The 24,023-nt window shown below is 44.5% G+C and overlaps 2 protein-coding genes across 4 annotated transcripts in view; one reads left to right on the top strand and one right to left on the bottom strand.

The window, feature by feature from the left end:
- The window catches only part of LOC147691938 (uncharacterized), a 95,089-nt gene extending 86,267 nt beyond the window's left edge, over positions 1-8,822 (bottom strand). Inside the window, exons 1-2 of the mRNA XM_086938219.1 lie at positions 8,649-8,822; positions 6,630-6,756 (exon numbers count right to left, since the gene is read on the bottom strand). Of these exons, the coding sequence (XP_086794345.1) occupies positions 6,630-6,756; positions 8,649-8,672 (151 nt within the window). The 5' untranslated portion in view covers positions 8,673-8,822. The remainder of the gene's footprint in view (positions 1-6,629; positions 6,757-8,648) is intronic.
- A 34-nt stretch (positions 8,823-8,856) lies between these two features.
- The window catches only part of LOC147691937 (uncharacterized), a 79,489-nt gene continuing 64,322 nt past the window's right edge, over positions 8,857-24,023 (top strand). For 2 of the 3 annotated variants that reach the window (XM_086938215.1, XM_086938216.1), the window contains exon 1: positions 8,903-9,192. The gene's annotated coding sequence lies outside the window, so the exon portion shown is untranslated. Of the gene's footprint in view, positions 9,193-24,023 lie in introns of all 3 variants that reach the window. The other variant, XM_086938217.1, reaches the window with a different exon arrangement.

The following is a 24,023-nucleotide window of genomic DNA, read 5'->3' as shown; positions in this document are numbered from 1 at the left end:
GTATTAACATTTAAATCTGGTTTGGGACATGTAAGAATTTTGAAACCTGCTACTGTATAAAGAAGGTTTAGTACAATGTTAATGTTCCTCATAAGGAAATTGGAAGGGGTTAGTTTTATTTTTAAGAATTTCTAATGAATTAATGCATTTACATTTCTAGAGTGCATGGCTACCCGGAGGCCTCCCAGCGCTAGGAGCAGAGTCATCACAGTACAGCAGTTAGATGTTAAGGGAACAGGAAGGTCTTCAGGAGTTTCTAAGCAAAATTGTTGCATTTTGCGATACATGTTAACTGCTTTTTAATTCTGTCAGTTATTCAGTTATAGAAATTAAGACTCAATTAATTAACTAATTACAATTTTGCTTCTGATTTTAGGGTATGTTTTCCTTTGGCATTCAATGTATACAATACTCATAGATTTGAACTGTATGGTTTTAGTAGGTATATTTAGTTTTCTTTCAACTGTGGTATTTATTTGCTGTGCAATAAAATCTGGACTTAGATTTATTATTAAAAGACTATGTACAACAGTCCGTACAAAGACTGCAGTGAAGTGTGCATAGATGCTGTAGAGAGCTGTGCAGCCATGTGTGCAACAAAGTCTAAATGTTAGCAATGCAGAAAGTGCAGCTCAGAAACACAAAGCACCACTATTCTGTTCCCAAACCACACTACATGCAAAGCATTTGATTACTTATAAACTTAGTGCTGCATACACCCAGACCCAGATTACGAGTTAGGTGTTATTTATCAAATAAGATAAATAATGATACCACGGGGTACATTATTTATTGTGTACAATAAATAATACCTGTTGCACTTGGCCCTTTTAGCAGGGTCAACCCTGAACTTTTTGCCTTCCTCCTGTATTTTGTCTAACCTAGTTGTGTTGGTTTTATGACTCTGGGCACTTTACCACTGCTGATCAGTGCTAAAGTGCATATGCTCTCCCTATGGTAAATTGATGTATAGATTAGTGATTCCATAATTGGCTGGTTTGGTTTACCTGTCAGGCCTTAGTACAGTTCACTGAGTGTGCCCAGGGATTGTAAACCAAATGCTGCTGGTGGGCTTGCAGACTGGTTGTGCCACCCACAGAAGCAGCCTGTAAAAGTGTGTCTAAGGCCTGCCTTTGCAGAGCCTGTGTGCCGTCGGGCACTGCCATGCTGACTGGGCAAGTGCACCCACTTGTCAGTCCCTAAACTTTCCCTTTTCTTCATGTCAAACACCCCTATGGCAGCCCCAAGGGCAGGGTGCATTGTAAGTATAAGGTAGGACAAGCCCTGATGTGCGTGGCATGTCCTAATAGTGAATTACAGCCTTTTTCTTTTTCACTATTGCAAGGCTACCTATTCCCCATAGGCCAGAATGGGCAGTTTGATTATTACATCTTATCATCCTAACTGACTCAGGGAACATGGTAGAAATTCGAGTTTAGTATGCCTGAACTCAAAATGATAAAATACATCTTTTAGTGAAGTTGATTTTAACATTGTGTGTTTGAAAAGATAACTTTTAGAAAGTAGGTATTTTCTTGTCTAACTATCCAAGCCTGCCTCTGCTAGGTTGCGTATTCCTTGTCTGGAGTTTGAGTGACAGGGTCTGGTGGATTCCAGGACACAGGGTGAGTCAGCCCAGTGGCGAATAGAGAGATCTGCATCTAGTGGGAGGAAGGAGTTGCACCTGGGACCTGAATAGGGCTGTGCCTTCCCTCCACAATGCTGGCTCCACCTACTGTGGTGCGTCTGAAGTCTCTGCCCTGCACTGTGAATGGAAAGAAGGAGTTATGTCAACAGAGTGCTCCAGGACTGACCAGAACTGGTTTAAACTAGGCAAAGGCCTCTCTGCCTTCAGAGAATAAAAAGAAAATGTGCATAAAAGAGGGGATTCACACCCCAGAGAATTAGATCACGTTTGGACAACAAGAAGAAACCTTTGCTGAGGAGAGGAACCAGAAGAAACTGAGGAGAGATTATCACTAAGCTGAAGTGCTGCTTCGGGGATTAGCCTGCTGTGGTTGCCTGACTGCCAAAGAAAGGAGAAAGGGACTTTGTGTACTTTCATCAACTTGTAAGGATCTCCAAGGGCTTGAGAGAAGAGCTTGCCTCCTGCTGAAGTCTTAGGGACAACGGACTTCAGCCACCAGCTCCCCAAGAGTTCTTTGGAAGTGCCTGCAGCTGTTTTGGGCCTTCTGAGGGATTGGTGTTGCAAGGAGCTGGAAGCGCAAATCACGAAGAAGAAGCGTGTCGTAGTCGAAGCCGCTGCATCAAGGATGTCGCCGCTGTAGCTGTCGCATTGCACCGCATCATAAGAAACGTCTCGCAACATCGAAGAAGCGTGTCGCAGCCGCTGCCGTCGCATCACTGAATAAGGGTGTCACCGCTGTGTGTGTCGCATTGCACTGCAGAAGCATCTCGCATCCAGGGAGAAGCGTGCCGCCGTCGCAGCCGCTGTTGTCGCATCACTGAACAAGGGTGTTGCCGCTGCAGCTGTCGCATCGAGTGGAAGTGTCTCGCATTGTGGGAGAAGAGTGTCGCCGCCAAAGCCGCCGTTGTCACATCGCTGAACAAGGGTGTCGCTGCTGCAGCTGTCGCATTGAGTCGAGACATATCACAACATTGGAGAAGCGTGCCGCATCAAGAAGAAGATGCCATCTTTGTTTCATCACACCGGACCTTAATCGAATCACGGCGTTGCTAGCCACACCGCCACAGAAGCGTAGTAAGAAACCGACACATCAATGTTCCTGCGAACCAGGAACCGACGCATCACCTTCCCTGCAACACTTTAACTGTATAGCGTTATGCATCCAAAGGTACATTGACTCAAAGTGTCGCATTTTAAGATCTAAAGAGAACTAAGCTAATTCTACCATTTTAAGAGGAGGAGCCTAGCGACGAACGAAGATGGCCGCATAAGCTCTCGGCTCCGTCGACCTCCTCCTGCTGCTTGAATATCCTGCTACAAATCCTGCTTTTTCGCCTCACCCCCGTGTGGGTGACCCGTTGCTGATACTGGCGGTGTGGTCCTGGGAAACTTACGGCCCGGATTGCCGGAGGTACATCGAGTGGAAGTTCTTGGCCTAACGCTGACCGAGAGCCAGGACCTCGAGTACTGACCCTGCCGGGTTGCAGTGCAACAACGGCGGCCGGGGGATCAAGACACGGTCCGGTCGATAGCAGTGGAGAGCAACCTGCCCCTGGATTGGTGGAGAGCCTGCGGTTCTACCGGCATTGTGGAGGTGTAATAATCCTGTGAGTGGCTGAGAGGTCGGGGGTCCCCTTCTCGGCGTTCCCTTCCCGCCGGGGTGGGGCCCCCTTCCGAGAGGCCCTATCGTTGCTGGACTGTGTGCCTCCTGCCCCCGCCTGCCCTCATCGCACTTCGGTCCCTGGGGGAATCAGGTGTCCCGAAGGGCGCATTGATGTCTGGAGTCGATCAGTTCGCGGAGGTGCGGGGTGAAGAAGAGCCATCATTGCGAACCGTGATGGCCGCCATTAAGGGTCTGTGCTCCTACATGGTTGCTCTTTCACATAAGTCGATCGTGGATGACACCGAAACTGCCCGATCGCATAAGGACTCTGATCTGTCTGGTCCCCCTAAGCGAGCCGTTTCTCCCACTTTGATCCCGGAATCTACGACTCGAGGCCCATCTAGTGTCGAAGCCTGGATAGCAATGTCTGTACCGCTGTGTGCGGCTGAACCCGCCGCCATGGTGTATCGCCAGCCCACGTTGGCAAGTCCACCTGTGGTCGTGTTCACGTGCTCGTCCCCCTATGACTTTATTGAAACTGTGACCCGACGGAAACAGCGAACATCTATCGATCGTGTGAGCTGTGCCGTGTGGTGGAGTATGGAACGGTCGGGATCTGGTCGTACCGTGGCGAGTGTCATAGCGGCTGAGGATTGTGGTGGACGGTGGATAACCGTTGGACTCGCCGCACAGATTAGTGGACTGGCTGAACTTTTGATTTATCCTGTGAATATGCGGGTGCGGTGTGTGGAACTCATGGTGAACACTCGTAGAGGTCAAGGGTGAGACTGGTGTTCGACTCGGATGCTAGGGGTCTGTGAGGGAGCCGAGATCCGCCATTTTCTTGTATCAGGGGGCGGGGCGGTGTAAGACGTCTTTCCTGGGTTCTACCGAATTTACTTTGCTTTGCTGCTGATTGTTTAATGACCAGGACTGCACGTCGCAGGAGGGGGGTAGTGCAACCGGGGATGCGTGGTTCTCCTCCTCCCTTAACTTTTCTTTTCTTTCTTTTTCTGTGTTTCCTTCCTCTATAAATCTCTTTTCTACTATATTTCGGGAATTTGGTCGCTGGGCGATAGGCACGCTGCTAGAGGGGTAGGCTGTAGCCATCTGCAGGGGTGAGGGTGGGGGGTAGGGGGTGGGGTATTTTTGTTTTTCCGTTCTCTGTTTCTATGGCCTTTTTCTCTTCTTTTAGTTTGACTGGACTTCCTTTTTTCTCTCTCCGTGGGTTGGGGGTCAGTTTATCGGGTTACTGTTTGGACTTTTTGGGCGGTGATGGGACTGTGGACGCTCAGTCTCTCCTGTCATTGGATTCATTGGGTGGGGCATTAGTCGGGAGTTTTCAGAAATGTATGCTTGCTTATATTGTTCGCTTCAAAATTTTGTCGTCCCTGCAGTTGGACATGCTTCCCTGCCCACCCGGTGATTGTATCTACTTTAGATCCCGTAGCTGGCCCCCTCCTGTTCTCTTTTCTCTCTTTCCATCTCGTTAACATATGGAACTGTATTACGTATTTACCGTGTATATCCTGTTTTATTTTAAAAAATTGACCTCTCTAATCCTGAGATGATCTCCTGGGTGTGCCGAAACAGTCCGATTTTCTATTTTTTGCTGCCATGCCTACGGGATGTTTGGCTGAATAGCTGTGTGCACCCTTTTCTAAATAAAGGTCCTCCAAAAATTTTAAAAAAAAATTCTACCATTTTAAGTACAGTATAGTGGATTTTTGTTGTTTTGGTCTTGTGTTAAATCTATATAAAGAATACTTATTTTTAATACACAATTGTGTGGTGTCCATCTGTAGTGTTGTCACTGGGTTACTGCATGTGTTCACAAATGCTTTACACACTGCCTCTGAGATAAGCCTGTCTGCTCGTGCCAAGCTACCCAGGAGGTGAGCAGGGGTTATTTTAGGAGTGTACCCCCTTACCCTGACTAGGCGCAAGGGTCCCTATTTGTTACATGTACCTACCTATGCCAACTAGAGACCCCCAAATCTAACATTGGTGGTCAGCGGTGAGGATTTGGACTTGCATTTGTGACTCATATACAATGATTGGTGAACACTACTAGTGAGTGCAGACCAAAACGCGACCACATACTTTTTGGTAGATTGTTTTCCTGGAATTTTCTATTTTTGAAAAGAACTGCCAAGTTTTAACCATCATGGAAAAAGCAGAATCCATAGCCTCTGTTGATTTTGATTAGGAAGAGGAGAAACTGGAATGCTTAGGAAGAGGAGAAACTGGAATGCTACAATGTAAAGCAGCTGAAGCACTTCTGCAAGAGGTTCAATGTTTCCATTATTGGGTGCACCAGGAAGGAGGAGTTCTACAAGGCACTGAGGGCCTGGGTAGAAGCAAGGAATACCCCTGAGAATGAGGAAGGGGATGAAAATGCAGATGTGCAGCGGGAAGGGCCATTGTGTCCAGGAGGGAGGAGAGCACCTTCCCCCGCAGGTAGCAGTGTTTCTGCCAAAAATCTGTCCCCAGAGGAGCTGGAGGACAGAGAGAGATGTAGGATGCATGAAATGGAGTTGGCCAAGCTCAAGTTGAGTGGACAACTAGAACTTATAATGCAAGGCTTAAGGTTGCAACACCTTTGACACCCTAATGAAGAGACCCGAGAAAGCCTAAAAATTAGATCAACTCCAAGTGATTGTAATTTTGAAAAGTTTTTTGCTGACTACTCACTGAAGAGTCATGGTCATTTGTTGCTGTACATACACACTGCATCAATCTTTCTTCACCTTTGCACCGGGTGATCACAAGTGAGTACTTCACACTGAGTAATATAATGACATGAGATGTCTATCGCTGACAAAACGTATGAAATTATGTATTTGTATTGACTTAAAACCATCACTGGATAAAGAAGGGCAAGTGGTATGTTGTTTACATTTAATGAGTTTTGGGAAAAGCCCTATTACCTGCTAAATAACAAAATATGTATCCAAGAATGGGTCCTCTTTGAACAATTGTTTGGGTATATACACTTGCTTACTTAATCATGATATGGCCCTGGTGTATAAAATTGTGTATCTGTCCCACTACAAATAAGTGACTGACTCTTGAACCTATTTAAAGGTATCTGTTCTTAGCATGTTGCACAATCTGTAACACTTTCAGGATCATAAAAGATACAGTAGCCATATAAAACCTGAAGTCAAAGCCTGGTGACTGATCCATTCAATGTGTTTTTAATGTTTGCATGTGAAAACTCACCTACAGTCACATTGTATGCACACCAGAAAATGGTAATGAAAAACAGAAACGAGTACAAAAATAGATGAATAATTTACAAACAGTTTAACTTTGAATTGATGTCAGAAATGCGTTTTGACACATTTAAAACCCACAAAAACATTGTAAACTTACCAAGTGAGATCAAGGCTTGGTGAATTTCGCTCATGACACTCTTGTAAAGTTCTTTCTGCCATTCGTGTAAAAGCTTCCACTCCTCCATAGAGAAATAGGTGGAGACATCATGTAATGTAAATGGAACCTGGAGTACAAAGTTACACATTACATACTGAAGAGCTTAGATCATCAAAACAAAATGTTTAACATGAAATGGTCATTAAATGCAATTGTCTTTAAAATGCTGCTTTTAACGTTGTGACTGTTTGTGCATATATTCTATTCCCAAAGGTGTAGCAGAGAAAGCAGGAAAAAGAGAGATAGAGAGCAAAAGAAGAGTAGTCTATAAAAAGAACGCACAGTAAGTTGAAAATTCTGCAACCATGTGGTTCATATAAAGCTGTCTCAGCTGCTTTAAATCGCAGTGTCGATAAGCATTTGTTTTTAATTAAGTTTTTGTCTTTGCTAACTCTTCCGATGTTATTTTATTGTTTATAGCAAACACAAGGAGATGGTGGACGAAGCGATGAAACTTTTCAGGCACTCACCCCCGATCTGGGTTCAATCCATCATCACTTCGCTACTCCAGTTCAGACCCAGCCATATGCAAATCAGCCTCGGACCCTTGACTCATAGGAACAGTCCAGCCCGAACTGCCAAGACAGATCTTTTATTGTTTATAGAATTACCCACCTGAGTCTTTCATTATGTTGATGGTCTTGGATATGTTTCGTCAACAGCGCATTTACCATGTTACATCACATTTGTGATTTTTGTTCCATTATTCTCTCTCAGGTTTCTTGAGAGGCCTTTCCTTTATAGAAGAGGGTGCAATGGCAAACAATTGCATTAGCAGTGTTTTATGCTACAACTGTTGAAGTTTCTGTGCGTGATTAGTTTTGGCCATGGAACACAAATTATTTTTCTGCCAGTGTTTGATCTCAAAATGTACAATTGCTGGGGTACTTTTAATAGTGTAAGTTTCCAAATTTGCGGAAATAGGTTAGTAAAGCACTAGTATTGTTTTTGGTAGATGTGCTGTCACTGTTTCTTCTTTAAGATTAATGCAAAGAGTGTTTTTTGAGGCCGTATTCCACTGTACTCCGCTTATGGCAATTCCTTCTAATGATCTCCTTAACTCATAAGTTAGTAGTCAAAATGTTGCCAGACACACCAGTTTCTTTTCTTTCTTCTTAGTTGATCTTTTTTAGGAGTTTTCCAGTAGCAGTACTCGTCTGAATGATTTCCCTGTAGTTTTCTCCTTGCCTCAATATTTTGCCAAAGTGCCTGTGCATGAAGAACATATTAATAGTCCTTAGTAAGGTTTTGTCGAATTCTGAGGTACTACCCATGTTCGTTTGTCGCTCAGGTTTCTTGTATGAGCGCTTATACCCACAAATAGATATATGGGATCTAGAAAAACAGGACATGTAAACTACCACCCTTTACACGAACTAAGCAGTCTAAAAACTCCGCTGTACTTTATAAAAAACCTCCCATTTGATTAAAAAAGGAATGCTCTAATAAGAAAGTTGAAGGATTTTTGAATTTGATTTTAATCCCTTTATATTGCACAACTAATGCTATAAACCGAGCAGATTGAGTCTTGGTTTCTTCTCTATATGTGTAAGTGCATGTTTGAGTTCCCCATTGTAAATGAAAGACCAAAATAAGAGATTGTAAAAGCTAAGCTACTCACATCTGAGATGCGAGGACCTGGGAGCAGTTTTTTGAGCCAAGAAAGATGGTTATATACACCCAAAAAAAAAGATCATATGTCTTCTTCACCGTCCACTAAAAACTTTCCACCGTTAGGGTCCGCGTGAGTCAAAGAGAACTTGAGGTATAATCTCTGTTGTTATGACACACATGAAAACTTTAATGGAAAACCTCTACATCGTGATATTACGTGTTCTATAGTATCATTTATTTATAGCGGCAGTTTGACCACCATGAAAGGCAGTGGCACCATTTCCGAATGTATGTATGAAAAAACACCCTGCAAACGCTATAAAAAGTTAATAACCAAGTACTCACCGTATCAGGCTCCTGCTGAAACATGCTGTGCTGACTATCCTTTCCAGGTCAAAGATTATACACTGAATTGACTGTACACAGAGGAGGTAGCTTAGATCTTGTGACTACTGGCCTACAGGTAGGGACCAGTGTAATGTAAAAGCTGTTCAAGTTAGCTCTAACCTGTCTGTCTGCGCACGCGCAGTGGCGGAGACACTACTCACCAGTCACACTGTACGAGAGTCCCGCTATAGAGACAACGCAAAAAGGACGTGTATCTCATTGATCGGGACATGCTTAGCAGTAGAGACACTTTTAAACGTAAGATCCGGCGGAAAGAAGCACTTGCTCTGGGATAGTCAAAGTCAGCAGCTCAATATAAAATGATTTGTCTTTTACTTCCGGGGAGCCGGGATTCAGTGAAAGACCCCGTTTTACTGCACGAGACCAGTGTCGCTGTTCTAAGCATGGCTATGACTTGGCTAAGGCTCGCTCCGTGAGCATGCACCCGTAATAGCGACTCGCGCGCAACCGGAGCTCGATCATTCCAACTTTGCACCAAAAGGTACTTGTGGTAAATTTAAGGTTTTAAAAAAAATCTAAGATACCAGCTTTCCAAATAGTCCTTACTCGCCGCTGTTATTGTCTACAACGTTTGGTGGATTTGTAAAGAATTTATCCTAATTTGAAGTTCGTCTAACAGAATATAATCTCTTTCTTATGTATGCATGAAATAACGCGAGGTACTTGAAGGCTCATTGATGGTTGTGAGTGCAATGCATTTTTAATTATTTCATTGTTATGCCGAAGTATGTGTATTTAATTGAAAAGTGGTCTGCTGAATTTGCACGCCTCTACTGATGTACTTTTTGCCTTTCTTTGACTTTTGGAGAAAGTCCTCGCCTGGGAGGAAGAGGTTTTACTTTCTTTCTCGTTAGTCGTGAACTGAGTGAGATAGAGAGAGCAAAGGGGGTGAGGAGCTGGACTCTGGAGGGATAAGGGAGCAACTGATAATGAGCATTTTACGCACTCCTTTAGATCCTCTTTCTCCCTCCCACTTACCAATGGCTGGGGCAGACGTTTGTCTGATCTGGTAATATTTGGATGGTGAGGGGCATTTGCAGCATTCATCCGTTTGTAGTACCTCTATGTGTGACATTTCAATGCCCCTATGTGTGACAATTTTTGTGAGATGAATGACACGCTTTGTTATTTAAGGTTTTGTTAAAATGTTTTGACATGATGCTTTCTGCTTCATAATGTTTAACACTGCACCGCTTGCATTACAGACCACAGTCTCTCACAGAATTCCTTTGTTGTCTCTCTTCCTTCCCTTTCAGTTACCCAATCCATCTTCCTCCTCTTTCTTTCCTACAATACCTTCTTCTCCATCCCTTCATGGGTAGAGTCTTTTCTTCATCCCATGAGATAGCTCTTCATTTATTGTACTCTCTCTCTCCTACACAACAACCCCTGTATTGTCCTTGCGCTATTATATTTAATCTTTCGTGGTCTTCTCCAGCCCCGTGACGTACTCTTCACGTCCCTCACAGCCCATGATTTCTGCCCCTGCCGCTTTGGCGTTTCTCTTGTGTATTTGTGTGCGCATCTCTCGAAGCCAAATCGAGTTTCTTTCCACCTCATTGTCTCTCTTTCTGTTTCCCACTCCTGCGCATACCAAAGCCATTGCAAACGTTAATTTAATTTAGAAGACCGTGTCATAGTTCTCTAAATGTAGATGTAATGTACCTAATGAAATAATTAGGCAGCAGCCTTCAGATACGTTACTCTTATTTTCATCGTGTCTGCTGATGCTTGTCTCCCTTTTCAATGCTACAAATTTCAGTGTGTTTCAGCCAGACATGTCATATGATCTTCTTACACTATAACCCCAAGGCAAATACCCACTTGTGCCATTTTTCCCCCTTAAACCCTGTTTGGATGATGTGAACACGGGTGTGTTTTTCAGTTACCTGAAACAACTACAGATATATGGGGGAATGGCTGCTCAGTTACATTGGAAAGCCAACATGCAGCAGCAAGGACAACCCTTTCACCAGAGTGTAAAGTGAAGTATTTGAGAAAGAAGGGCTGGACGATATTCTCAGTGTCTTAGAACCATATGTACACGTTTTAGGAAAAGCGATTACCTTTTTGTGATTTTCTGCGAATCGCAATTAAGAAACTGCTATTCTTAATGTATGGAACACATTGCGTTTCATTTAGCTAATCTTAATGAGGTCGCAAATAGAACTACCTCATGAATATTAATGAAGTAGGTTGCAGTTTGCAAACCAGTAGGAATGAGACATTTCCTAGTTTACACAAAGGAAAGTTTCAATTCTATTAAGGACGCGGAGGCGAGGATTTTGATGACCTTTCTCCATTTTATTGGACAGCACGTTATAAGAGTAAAGAAAAAACATCATCCATGAAACTACCCTAACCAGCATGGCAGCGGTAGTCATGGTAACACAGTAACCAATCGTAGTCCACACAACAGCATAAAGGAATCCTACGTCGGTAGTCCTTCCTCTTTCGTTGCTGCCGCTGGAAAGAAACCCTCTACCCTCTAGTCCGTTTTCTGATCGGAGCCTAGGGAAGAGAAATAATAATATCTCGTCCAGAACAATGTTGAAAAGCATCTAACACATTGTAATGGAAATGATCAAAGATAATTGCAGTAAAACAAGATATTTCAAGTAGAAACATATTAGCAAATGTACATCAATACATATGAAAATATTACTTCCCTTATATGAAGAAACAATACTGGAATCCATAGATCAGGGAGGGAAGGCTAGATTAAGCCAGGGTGGGAAAATCCTCACCTCCGCGTCCTTAATAGAATTGAAACTTTCCTTTGTGTAAACTAGGAAATTTCTCATTCTATGTCAGGAAGCGGAGGCGAGGATCTTGCTTGTTTAAAGCTTACTCACCACCAGAGAAGCAGCCTCATGGATTGGCTTAAAATAAAACTTTTTGAAAGTTGAATCTGAAGACCAATCCGCTGCATTCATAATATCTTCCAATCTGCCCCCAACTTGGACAGCCTTGGAAGCCATAGCGCCTCTAGTGGAGTGAGCGCCGAAGTTTGTAATGTTAATACCAGCCTCAGACATAATCCACCTGACCCATCTGGCAATGGTGGGAGAAGAAACCGCCTTGAAAGGTTTCTTTATCGCAATTAGTAATTGTCACTCGCCCGGGGGGCGGACTTCTAAAGTCACATCTTCATAAGTTTTGAGGCAATGAACAACACATAGTTTAGGAGAGTCCGGAAAAGCTGGATAAGATACTGACCTGGTATTGCATTTAGTTCTCCTGGAGATGGTAAAAGTAACCCCTTCAGGGGTAAAGACTCTGGGAGAAATATCGAGGGCGCGAACATCTGAAGCCCTTTTGCAAGAAATTAGACAGAGGAGAATAGCCAATTTAGCCGAAAGCTCCTTGCGTGAAAGGTACTCGTTATCCTGCCAGGATAGAGGGAATCGCAAAACCACGTTCACATCCCATAAACCGGAATAGCGAGGTTCCGGGGGGCGTGAAAGTCGAATACCCTTGAGGAGTTTGCAAACCCAAGGATGCTCTCCTACAGGGGAACCATCCACAAGGGCATGACACGCAGAAATTGCTGATCTGAAAGAATTGATGGTACAGTAAGCAAGTTTGTCGTGAAAAAGCTTAGCAAGGAAGTTAATTAATTCTGTCACAGAAGAGCCCACGGGATCCAGGTGTTTTGCCACACACCAACGAACCCATCTGTTCCAGGCAGAGCGGTATCGTTTGGTGGTACTAGGGGCCCAGGCTCGCTGAATGAGGAGTTCAGCGTCTCTCGAAAATGAGTCGTTAGACCAACGTCTCCTGAAATCCTCCAGGCCATGAGACGTAGATGGCCTTGGAGAACCAGAGGGTGGGATGACCCAATGGATCCGTCAGAATGAGGTCGAAAAACGGCAACCGAAGAGGTCTGTCCCATGATAGTTCTAGAAGGGACGGGAACCAACATTGAGCCTTCCATATCGGAGTGATCAAGATTAGAGAGGCTCGTTGTCTGCCGACCTGGGCTGCTACCCTCTGAATGAACAGGAACGGGGAAAACGAATACGCTGGAAACCGGGACCAATCCTGCAGGAAGGCATCTACTGCTTCCGCACCCGGGTCCGGTTTCCAGCTGTAGAACCGGAGAAGTTGGGCGTTCCACCTGGACGCAAACAAGTCCAACACTGGAAGGCCCCAAAGATCCGAAATCTTTTGAAACACAGAAGGATCCAGTTTCCAATCGCTGGCATCCTGAAAGTTCCTGGATTGCTAGTCCGCCACAGAGTTCAGTTCGCCGGGGAGATACTCCGCCATAACAGAAATCTGACGTAGAAGGCAATAGTTCGAGAAATCCTCGCGAGGTCTGCTAGGACTTTGGAATGGGTGCCGCCCAGACGATTGATATATCTGACCGCAGTCGTATTGTCCATCCGAAGAAGGACACAACAAGAGACTTTGGTCGTGGTGAACGATCGGATGGCGAACGAACCCGCTAGGAGTTCCAAGCAGTTGATGTGGAGATGAAGTTCCTCCTCGGTCCATCTGCCTCCCACCGAAAGGGAGCCGCACCGAGCTCCCCATCCTTGGCGACTGGCATCTGATTCGATCACAAGATCTGGACGGGAGCCGAAGATCGCCTTCCCGCTCCATGCCTCCATGTGATCCAACCACCAAAGGAGTTCTGATCTGGCCTCCGTGGACAAAGAAATGAGTTCCGAGTACATGAGACCCTTGCGAAGATGAAACGCTTTTAGTCTCTGGAGAGCTCTGTAATGAAGCGGGCCTGTAAAAATGGCCTGAATCGATGAAGACAGTAAGCCCACTATCCTGGCCAATTGACGGAGAGAAATCCGGTCCCGACGAAGGACTTTGCGAATCTCCTTCTTGATCTTGGTGATCTTTTGAGAAGGGAGATGAAGCGTTGCATCCGTCGTCCTTATCAGAAAACCGAGGACAGCCATTTCCTGCTGAGGGACTAAGTCCGATTTCTGGGAGTTGATGATGAAACCCAGAGATTGAAGGAGAGATATGGTAATCTGAAGATGGTGCAGAAGAAGATCCTTGGACTGACTCATTAAAAGAATATCGTCCAAGTAAATTATTAGACGAATTCCCATGGTGCGAAGATGTTCTACAACAGGTCTCAGGAGTTTGGTAAAACACCATGGTGCTGAGGAAAGACCGAAGGGGAGAGTACGAAACTCGTAGACCTGATCCCTCCAGAGGAACTGAAGGAATCGACAATGTGGAGGGTAAATTGGAACTGATAGATAGGCATCCTTCAGGTCCAGACGTACCAACCAATCGTTCTGTAGAAGAATGTCCCTCAATAGATGGATGCCCTCCCTCTTGAAATGTCTGTAAATCAGCCATTCGTTGAATGAACGAAGGTTGATGACTGGTCGGAACCCCTTGTCTTTTTTCTCGACCAGAAAGATGTTGCTGAGAAAACCGTTTGGATGAAGAAAAGATGGAATAATGGCGCCTTTTAGCAGCATAGCCTGTACCTCTAAGTCTATGAGCTCCTGATCTGCGAGTGAAAAAACTAGCGGGCGAGGTCGCGAGAGTTGAACGGGGGAGCCGTAAAACTCTATGTGAAATCCCTGAACGGTTTCCAGAACCCAAGGATCTGATGTGAGAGCCGACCAGGCTTGAAGAAACATAGCAATTCTTCCCCCCAGACGTACTGGAGAAATGATGGAAATGCTTACAGTTGAATCCTTTGGAGTTGAACTGATTGCCGCCACGTCCTCGACCTTGGCCTTTGCCTCCACGGGACGGATAGAAGGAACCTTGACGTCCGTCATTCCATCCATTGTTCCTCCTTGGCTGAGTCTTATTGGGGCCTTGCTGGAATTGGTGGCTGGAAGAGCGACCCCTGCCTCTGCCGGCCCCGCCAAAAACCTTCTTCAGAAACATCTTTTTCATTGAAGCTTGTGCCTTATCTAAGGCGGAGAAAGTTGCCACAAACTTTCCAAGTTCTTTCACAAAAGGGTCACCGAACAAGGCACCTTGCGCTACCGAACCTGCCTCAGAAGAGGATAACTCGCCAAGCTTGGGATCAATTTTTAGTAAGAGTGACCGGCGACGTTCTGCAGAAAGAGCACAGTTGGCATTGCCAAGGAGACAAATAGCCCTCTGTGCCCAACCCGCTACGTCTTCAACTGGGAGAGGCATACCAGTTCCTTTGGAACGTTGAGCAAGCTCAATGATCTTCGTAAGGGGACCAACAACGTCCAATAACTTGTCCTGACAAGCTTTCCAGGACCTATCTATCCCTTTTTTAGGGTCTTTGACATATTTGGCAAAAAATGTGCACAATTTCGGGTCAATCTCAGGAGTGGCAGCCACCCTATTGGGAAGAGACGGACGTGGACACTCCGAGCGTAGACTCAACCGCACGTCCTGAGAGAGCGGTTGCCGAAGCTTAGTGGCTACATAGTCCGCCGTAGATTTCTCTTGAATCCACTCAGAAGAGCGGGATCTGAAAATAGTGGTAGGGTCAAACATGTCTGGGGGAACCAGGTCACCTTCACCACAATCGGAGACATTAGATTTAGGGCGCCAAGACCTACTAATATCTGACATATCTTCGGAGGATTCATCCTCATCATCATCAACGTAGTCATCCTCGTCATCTACTCCCTCTAGGGGAAACCCTTCCTCCGGGTCAAGGTCCTGGGTGGTAGCACCACCAATATCCCCGGGCGGGTCGTCCCCCCGGAAGTGTGCGCTTCTTAGCGTGCGCGCACTCTTATGAAAAGCCTCTGCAAGTTTGCTGAAGCCTTCCAGGTGCCCCGCGTCACGCTTCTTGGCCGTGCGTGGAGGAACAGAGATTACTCCCCTGGGCCCAGCCCCACTGTCTCCCAAAATGCCAGAACCAGTTTTAAAAACATGGGCAGACAGTTTATTGACGCTGTCCTGCAGAGGTGCCAGCGCCTGGGCAATAGCAGAAGACAGGAGTCTGTCCACCTCTGCAGGAGGGCGCAATAAGGGCTGTGGAGGCTGATCAGAATCAACAGCCACATAATCATGTTCTTGACGAGACTGCATTTGCGCAGAAGACTGGGCACCCATAAGAAACATCCCAAACTAAATATAAGGGGGGTTCCCCAACACAGGTACCCACAAAGGCCAACCAAATTTTAATGATATTAAACAATTCGAGTAAAAGAAAGTGACTGCAAAGGCCAAATAAATAAATGTCAGAAATCAGTCACAAAATATTAAACTTGCCGTTAAAAGCGCAGCGTCAGTGTGGGGAACGTGGCAATAACGAAGCGCAAAGCCTCTGCGCGTGTTCTCCACAAGCGCGGAGAAAGCGCTGTGGAGAATTCGGTCCGCGTCTGAGGAGACACCGGAAGACCGCGCACGCGCGAAACAGACGCTCGGGCCAGAAGCCTACCGCGTCAGTAAAATCACACTAGAACAGCTTGCCGAGCAAGTAAACAATCGCAATATAATAATAACGGCCAACAAAAGCTGTCGCAACAAATTTCTAAAACTGCCACGCCACAAGAATAAGCTGGGAGGAAACAGTGACTTATCTTGACGCGACAGCAATGGAGAAAGAGGAAGGACTACCGACGTGGGATTCCTTTATGCTGTTGTGTGGACTATGATTGGTTACTGTGTTACCATGACTACCGCTGCCATGTTGGTTAGGGTAGTTTCATGGATGATGTTTTTTAGGTTTCGCCTATTACCATTCGCTTGCGAATGGAATGGCGAAAATTCATGGGCTCGATCGAATAGTCAAACCACTGCGGTTTCCACTGCGGTTTCTTTACAGTGCATGTGAGGTCACGTGACCACAAAAGCGGGTCACGTGACCACACACGCACGAGCATCTCCCTAATCCGCCTGCCCCCACCAGGCTCTCCCGCCCCCATCCGGCTTCCCTCCGCGCATCTGCCTATCACACTTCTCCCCTCGCACGCATTCCCGCCCCCCCACCAGGCTCTCCCGCCCCCATCCGGCTTCCCTCCATGCATTTGCCTGCCACACTTCTCCTCCCCTCGCACGTATTCCCGCCCCCCCACCAGGCTCTCCCGCCCCCATCCGGCTTCCCTCCGGCCATTTGCCAGCATTGGGCGCATCACTCGCTGGCACCCTTACAGCCCGCAATTACTTTCTTGGCCGCGCTGCCAGTTTTTTTACCCTTTTTTTTTCCACTTCCCCCCCAGCACTCCATCTACTCTCTATTTGACACTTCGTCCCCCCGGCTGGCTTTGATTCACTTATACCCCAGCTCCTCCGTGCTTACTTTGCCTCATTGGTGTATTTGCCTGCGTAAGTGACCTGGGTGAAGCAGCAGAGTTTCTCCAATTTATCTTCATTTGTATTCCCTGCCCCCGCATTCATCTCCAGCCCTCTTACCAGCCATGTCACACACCACCATTTGCTGTGCCTCGCATCGGAGCATCACTTCCTGCTGTGATTTGCGAAAACGCTATTTTGTCTTATTTAGGCTTGCATAAATACGTTATTCTAAACCCAAAAATGCTGTTTTTGTTTTTAAATGCTTCTATCAACTTAGATGCAGCTACAGCTGCACTCTGTACGGGGCCCTCCCCCAGGCAGTACCTCATGTTTCTGTTTAAAAAAAAAATGCTTTTCTCGATATACATGCATCTACACTTCGTGCTGTGCCCTACTCCGTCCTGTGCTCTACTCCGTCCTGTGCTCTTCTCTCCCTATGATGTGATGTCCGACCGCCACCTTCCCCCGTCACTGCTTGTTTTTAAATGTTTCTATCGACATAGATGCAGCTACACGCTGCACTCCGTGCGGTGGCCTACTCTATGCGGGGCCCTCTCCCAGGCATTACCTCATGTTGCGTTTAAAAAAAAAATGCTTTTCTCGACATACATGCAGCTACGCGCTGCACTTTGTGCGGTAGCACAGCACAAAGTGCAGCGCGTAGCTGCATGTATGTTGTGAAAAGCATTTTTTGGGACGCGCCGCCATTCACAGCACTCCGTGCTGTTCGTCACCCTTACGTCATATCGTATTTTTTACATGCTTTTCTCAACAGAAATGCAGTTACTCGCTGCACTCCATGCAGTGCCCTCTCCTCATGTTGCTGGTTTAAAAAACCAGACTTGGTTATTAGATACGTTGCTGGCAGAGCAGATAAGGACGCAGGGCTGGAACACGATGTCTGAAACAATTCGCCGGAGCAGATCGTTTTCTTTCCACATCTCTCAAAATACCCCGTTCTGTTTTTTATCTGCACTGTCCTGGGCTATTTTTTAAACGGGCCTGCAGTCGGCTTGGCATGCCCAGATGGGACGGCGATTTATGGCGGGAACCCCTACCAGGTGAGGTGGCTCGCTTATCTCGATGGGTTATCGAGAGCAGGCCCTGTCTCCCAACACAAGAGCACAGACTCTGTATCAGAGGTCGTGAGCTGTAATTGTCCTCCTATCTCGCATGTGTATGACCCGGCAGCTCTCGCCACAGTTCGAGGAGGGGGCTAGGCCCCCTGCTGATAAGAGACCTTATCGCTGAATGCATAGCTTGCAAGGGAGTTTTCCACAGGGCCCAGCCGTCTCCTTCGACCTGCGGTGCATTCGGGTAAAAGGGCGTGAGATCTGTGTTTTATTTGAAGAGAGCAGACATCAGCGCCATCAATGCCACAATATGTAAACATTGGCAAGGGCGGTGCACGCGCATATCTCCCATCGGGTTGGAGTGTGCTTGCAGGCTATGCAAACGGCGCGCTTCCAGTTTGTACTTTGTCAGTAATGATGTTCTTCATAATGCAACATAGGGGATTCCTGTGTTTCCAAGCAGGGGGCAGAAACTGTCATTAGGACTCATCTGTAACGGACCAAAGAAAGGCAGAGGCCTGTCTTATCTTGTAAGCATGGATCAGCCCCCGAGCAGTCTGTGCCATGGATTCCTTATTCTAGATAGCTCCACTGTCTTTTTCTTGTTCCACGAGTTGTATGTGCGTGTATTTCAGAACCTCCGTTTGTCTAACTTGGGCTTAATTGCATAAAAAACATGGACATAAGGCAGCTTTGCACTGGTGCCATCTGGTGCCCTTAAAATAAGTGGGTGAATAAACACGAGGCGAAATGTGGCTGCTTAAAAGTGATATAAACAGACGAGGAAAAAGGAGTAACATCTGAACATGGTGTTTTAGTCAGGAGATTTTAACCAACTATCCGTCTGTAAATGCTTTCTGCCCTCTTGGAATCCCATATACAAAATGTGGCTTTGCAGTATATAAAACTTTCCGTATTTGTTAGCAACAGAAGTAGCGGCGGTTTCAACTTTGGCGAGGTATAGGTATGGCAATGGCTCAGCAAATGTCTGCCAAACCTTGTTTGGTTCCATTTAAGTAGACAATAGGGTAATAAAAAAGGGGACTCTAATTCAAATAACACAAGTATAGCACATGGTGTTTGTAAAAAACAAAGGTGAGCAAGAGATGGTATGCTGAGGTTTGGTTGTCTGCGAAGTAGGTGCAAACTTTTTTTGCGAGGATGAAAGGATCTGTAGGAGTGGCCAAAAGAATCGTTAGAGGGCATGCTTCAGTGAGTTCCGTTTGAAACTGCTTAGTTAAGTGAGTGTTAAATAGATGGTGAGATTGATAAGAAAGACATTTCCCGGTGCGAAAAGTAGCTGTAACAACTCACTGCATGTGGTTTGCAATGCAATAGGTCGGGCATTTGCGTAAGTTGGAGCTATTGCCATAGTAAATGATAATGTCTTTAATTTATATGTTAACATAACCTGCAAGCGCAATGTAAACACACCTTGCATGTTTTGCAAAAACAAACAAAAGGCATTCTCATTTACAATGCCAATACCTCTAACTCTCGCAAATGCGAGACCATTGTGGCACTCGCGCTTTAGATTTTAACCTGGTAATTTAAAACAAGCACTGGCGTTGCCAATAGGTTTCGCATTTGGAAAGTTGGAGCTATTGGTTTTGTAAATGACATTTTATATTTATATATTGTTATTGACAATGCCAATAACGATATATAAATATAAAATGTAATTTACAAAACCAATAGCTCCAACTTTCCTAATGCGAAACCTATTGGCAACGCCAGTGCTTGTTCTTTACTCTTATAACGTGCTGTCCAATAAAATGGAGAAAGGACAAGCAAAATCCTCGCCTCCGCTTCCTGACATAGAATTGCAGGCATCACAGGGATGGTGTCCTGCTGGGGTCAACAGGCGATCATGTCTGTGTTTGCTTTTTAATAAAGTAATAAGTGTATATCATCTTAATGCAGGCCGTTTCCGTTAAAGGGCAATGGGATGTTTTTCAAAAAATAAAATGAAACAATGAAGTTAAATTTTGTTAGGAGGAGGACCACTGCCTGCTCTTAAAAAATATCTGTTTAAACATTCTTAAAGAGCAAGGGGTCCTGTGGGGATCCTTTCCCATTCGCAAATGGTTACCACCACCCTTGAGGTGTCAGTAAAAAATGAATGGTTTGCTACCGTAATTTGGTCACAAAATATTCATACATGTCACTGTTATTCAGTATTCGGAAGGGACACCTAAACACGCCCCTTCCAAATACCGAATCATGAAACACAAATTGTCATTTGGTAAAAAGTTTCCGAATCACAATTTGTGTTTTGTACATATGAGAAAGCATTTTTGCAGACTGAAGCGGCCCTATTCTGCAAATCGGGCTTTTACAATTGTGTAAATGGTCCTCAGTGTTACACAGAGATAATTTTGGAACACCTTTTGCCATGCTACAGTTATCATCTGTACAAAGCAGGTATAAATCAATGTTCTTCACAAAAACTGTGAGACACGCAACACAATCTGTTTCTGCTCAGTATATAAATGCAAAATAAATCTGCAAAGCTATTGACAATAAATGAAAACAATATACATAAAATGCAAGAAATGAAAAGGATCCAATCATATGCAAGTTGACCTTGATACTTCACCAATAGAAATAGTCTAGCCTGAACGTCTAAGCCATGCCAGGTCCTTTCTAGCGGTTTCGATTTTGTTGAACCTCATCAAGAGAAGCACATTTTATCCTTGTGGCACATTTTAACTTTGTGGTACAGTGAGCACTGGACCCATGTCTTGGCCTACCAATAACACGAAATGAGACTTGCTTAGATAGAAAAGGACCAATAAGGCCAAATATTATCTGGGGTAGCTTCTGTTCCCATCTGGAGGTAACCAGGCTTGGCAGTTTGGGTTGGAATGTTCCAATTGGCGTCGGACCATGGCACCCAGTTATGTTACTGGATAAGGAACCTGTGACCTGAAAGTTGTTACACATAGATCACTGCAACAACCACTCAAACTTCTGATCTATCACACTGAGTTTTGCCTCCAGGCCACATATTTTCCTATAGATAAATTTGCATAGCATGTTCTCAACGTAGCCAACTTTTACCAGCTATTAAGCTCTTACCATACAACATACAATCATAGCATTCATATGAAGGACTTCAAGATTTTAAGTATTTTTCCAAATTTAGCCGTCATGACAAACCAAAGCCTTTACTTTTCCAGTCAACCTCACCCATTTCCTCTTGACAGACCGTGTATTTTAATTGAATACGCTGCTGTCATGGTCAGAATATTTCAGGACCACTCCCCCAAATTTAACTGACTTAGATATATCTATTAGTATTATCCCAGTTATACACAAGTTCCAGTTCTCCACAAATTTCAGAGGAGAAAGTGCATGTGCTTGCATCACTTACCAGTAAACGTCAATACTGCAAGTTCTTTACTTTCCGCAAGAAATTCCTTGCAGATGTAGCCCCGATTTTTCCTCTGGTTCTCTACAATATCCCGTCAAATAACACTTCTTTGTGTGTGGGTCTGGTTGGTACTGGCCTGTATAGAAACGGGCACACTTCTTAGACATGGAGGTAATTTAGTGGTATCCAAAAGTACAAGCTGCTACCTCTGATCCACTCTTTGTTACATCTGGTACTCTTCTTGTAACTCCTGGGGAAGTATTCTATTATTCATTCTCATGTGTATTTAAAACAAAACTGCATAAAAAGGGCATCAATCCCATAGGCACAAATTATTAAGCAAGCTATAAAGACTAGTCTTCTATTTTAGTTTTCCAGAGCTCTTTTATTTACTTTTGCCTATTCATAGCAAATCTTGCACAACTTTTAGTTATGTTTTGGTGACAGGGCAATTGATGTTGTTTAGCTTCAATCAAGTTATGCATAACAAAAGTGAAAATAAACAAGCCCAGAATACATGTGCAATCTGTTTTTGACCAGAAAGTTTACATACAGATTTATTGTGTATAAATACCACTCCTTACCAGCAAACGTAAAATCTGTGTTATATGTGTACACTTTAGCCAAACACTGGTTCTGCAAGCCTTACCCTAACCTTCTGCTGCTCTGTGCATCAAATTCTGATACACTTATCAATAGTGATATATTTTTCACATGTGCAACAAATTATAATACTCTCTTCTCTAAGCTTGTCTAAATCATCAGTCTCGAAGATGGTATTCCATTACGCTCCATTGTAATATTGTAACTCATTAACCAGCAACATAAGGACATATTGACTAGGGGCAGATGCAGATGGAGTGAGTGGTCGTTACCCAAATCTGTCCCCTTTACAAATACTTACCAAATCCCTCAATGTGATTTTTTTCCTGCTATTAAATACAGGACTGTACACAACCAGGTTCCCTCTTCTTTTTTGCTGATAAATTCCATTTCTACTCCCCCACATGTTGCTCGTGCTCCTACAGCACCTTCCGAGACGAGTTCCCCAATGTTAGAACGTCCACTTGGTATCAGAAACTATTTCTGTAATTTCCTTGCCTGATTATAACTTAGCCCCATTAAAAAACAATTACAAACAAGGGTTTTCAAACATGCCTTTAATATTGTTTAATCTTTTCTTTATGACATCTGGTTGTTATGTGTGTGTCACCATCTACATCACAATACTCTTACTCTATACCTTTAAACACTGGCAGGTTTGAATGGAATTTCTCTTTACTGGTTTGCAACCGCAGTTTCATTCACAACCCATTGACTATTAAACTCTGTCACTTTACACCTCTTCACAACAATGTTAACATTGAATTTGACAAACCGTTTGATTATCAGGGTGACCATGGATGGGGTATTGAGAGGGATCAAAAACAATGAGACTTTTTGATCCAGTGTGGTTGCAAGGAATAGAGAGATAAGGTTCCCTTTTCCATTTGGACCCCTCTTTCATTTATGGCATTCGACTATAGCGCACCTGATGCATCAAATTGAAGGCAAGCTACTGGTTACGAATGGGACTCTTCCACAGTGTGAAAGCCTGTTGGTGTGACTAGAGTGGGCAGGTTAATTCAAGACATGTTTTTTAGGGCGCAGGGACTGGACAGTTGTAAAAGAGCAACCAGCAGGTAATTAACTGCCTGAGTGGTGCAATGAGGAAAAGCACCCCACCTGCAATGTTCTCGATCAGTGGGAACAATGTATGCAAAAGTGGGGCAAATGGCTGTGATGTGTCAACATTCAGAGGCATCAAATAAAAACTCGGACAGAGAGGTAAATCCCAAGTAGGTTCTCTATTTAGGACTGTTGGAAGGCATCTCATAGCAACCATCTAGCAGTGATCATTGAATCACTTTGCGCTAATAGGATCCTGTTAAATAAACAGATACATTCTCTATACTATTAATATTCCTTGCTTGTCTCCATTATGCACATTACACATATAACAATTGAGCCAAGGGAGCACCTTCACACTATCTCAACTAGCAATAAACAATAACAAAGTATGCAGTTACAGTCATTAGAAAGTGACTTGGAAGAGTGGATGGTTAAGTTTACTGCTGTTGGCAAACTAATTATAAATCTAAGCTAAAACCACTAAGTTTCCATGCAGCACCCATCATGAAAATAACTAAAATAATGTCGCAAAAAGACAGGAGAAGAGTTAACTAGCAGAAGCTAATGCAATTTCAGGGCAGAGGCCCCATTGCAACAAGATCTGGAGTGAGACGGAGAATTACAAGACTCCTTTCTAGGTCCCTGGTGAAGTTTTCTAGCAATAGTGTTTGTCCTCAGAGTAAGCACGATTGAAAGGAGAGTTAATTTGCCACTGTCAATGTCCATGGCTAGCCTCAAAAGACTAGTGGTTACCTTTCTAAGTTTATTAACCAAACTGCAAGCTACAGAAACCTTCATCATAGAACAGTCATGCTTACAAAATATATACATACCATTTACCCTACCTAGCTGTCCACATTTCTTCTGCTACCTTAGCGAACAAGTATAGTTCAGAGACCAGGGCTGGGGGAAGTGATCAGGAAGAGACATTCACATCCCAGGCCCATGTACAACATCTGTCCGTCTCCATCA

Source organism: Lissotriton vulgaris, chromosome 9 (genome assembly GCF_964263255.1).
Source record: "Lissotriton vulgaris chromosome 9, aLisVul1.2, whole genome shotgun sequence".
NCBI lineage: Eukaryota > Metazoa > Chordata > Amphibia > Caudata > Salamandridae > Lissotriton > Lissotriton vulgaris.
Note: the sequence above shows the minus strand (reverse complement) of the source record. Positions and strands in the feature narration are given on the sequence as shown.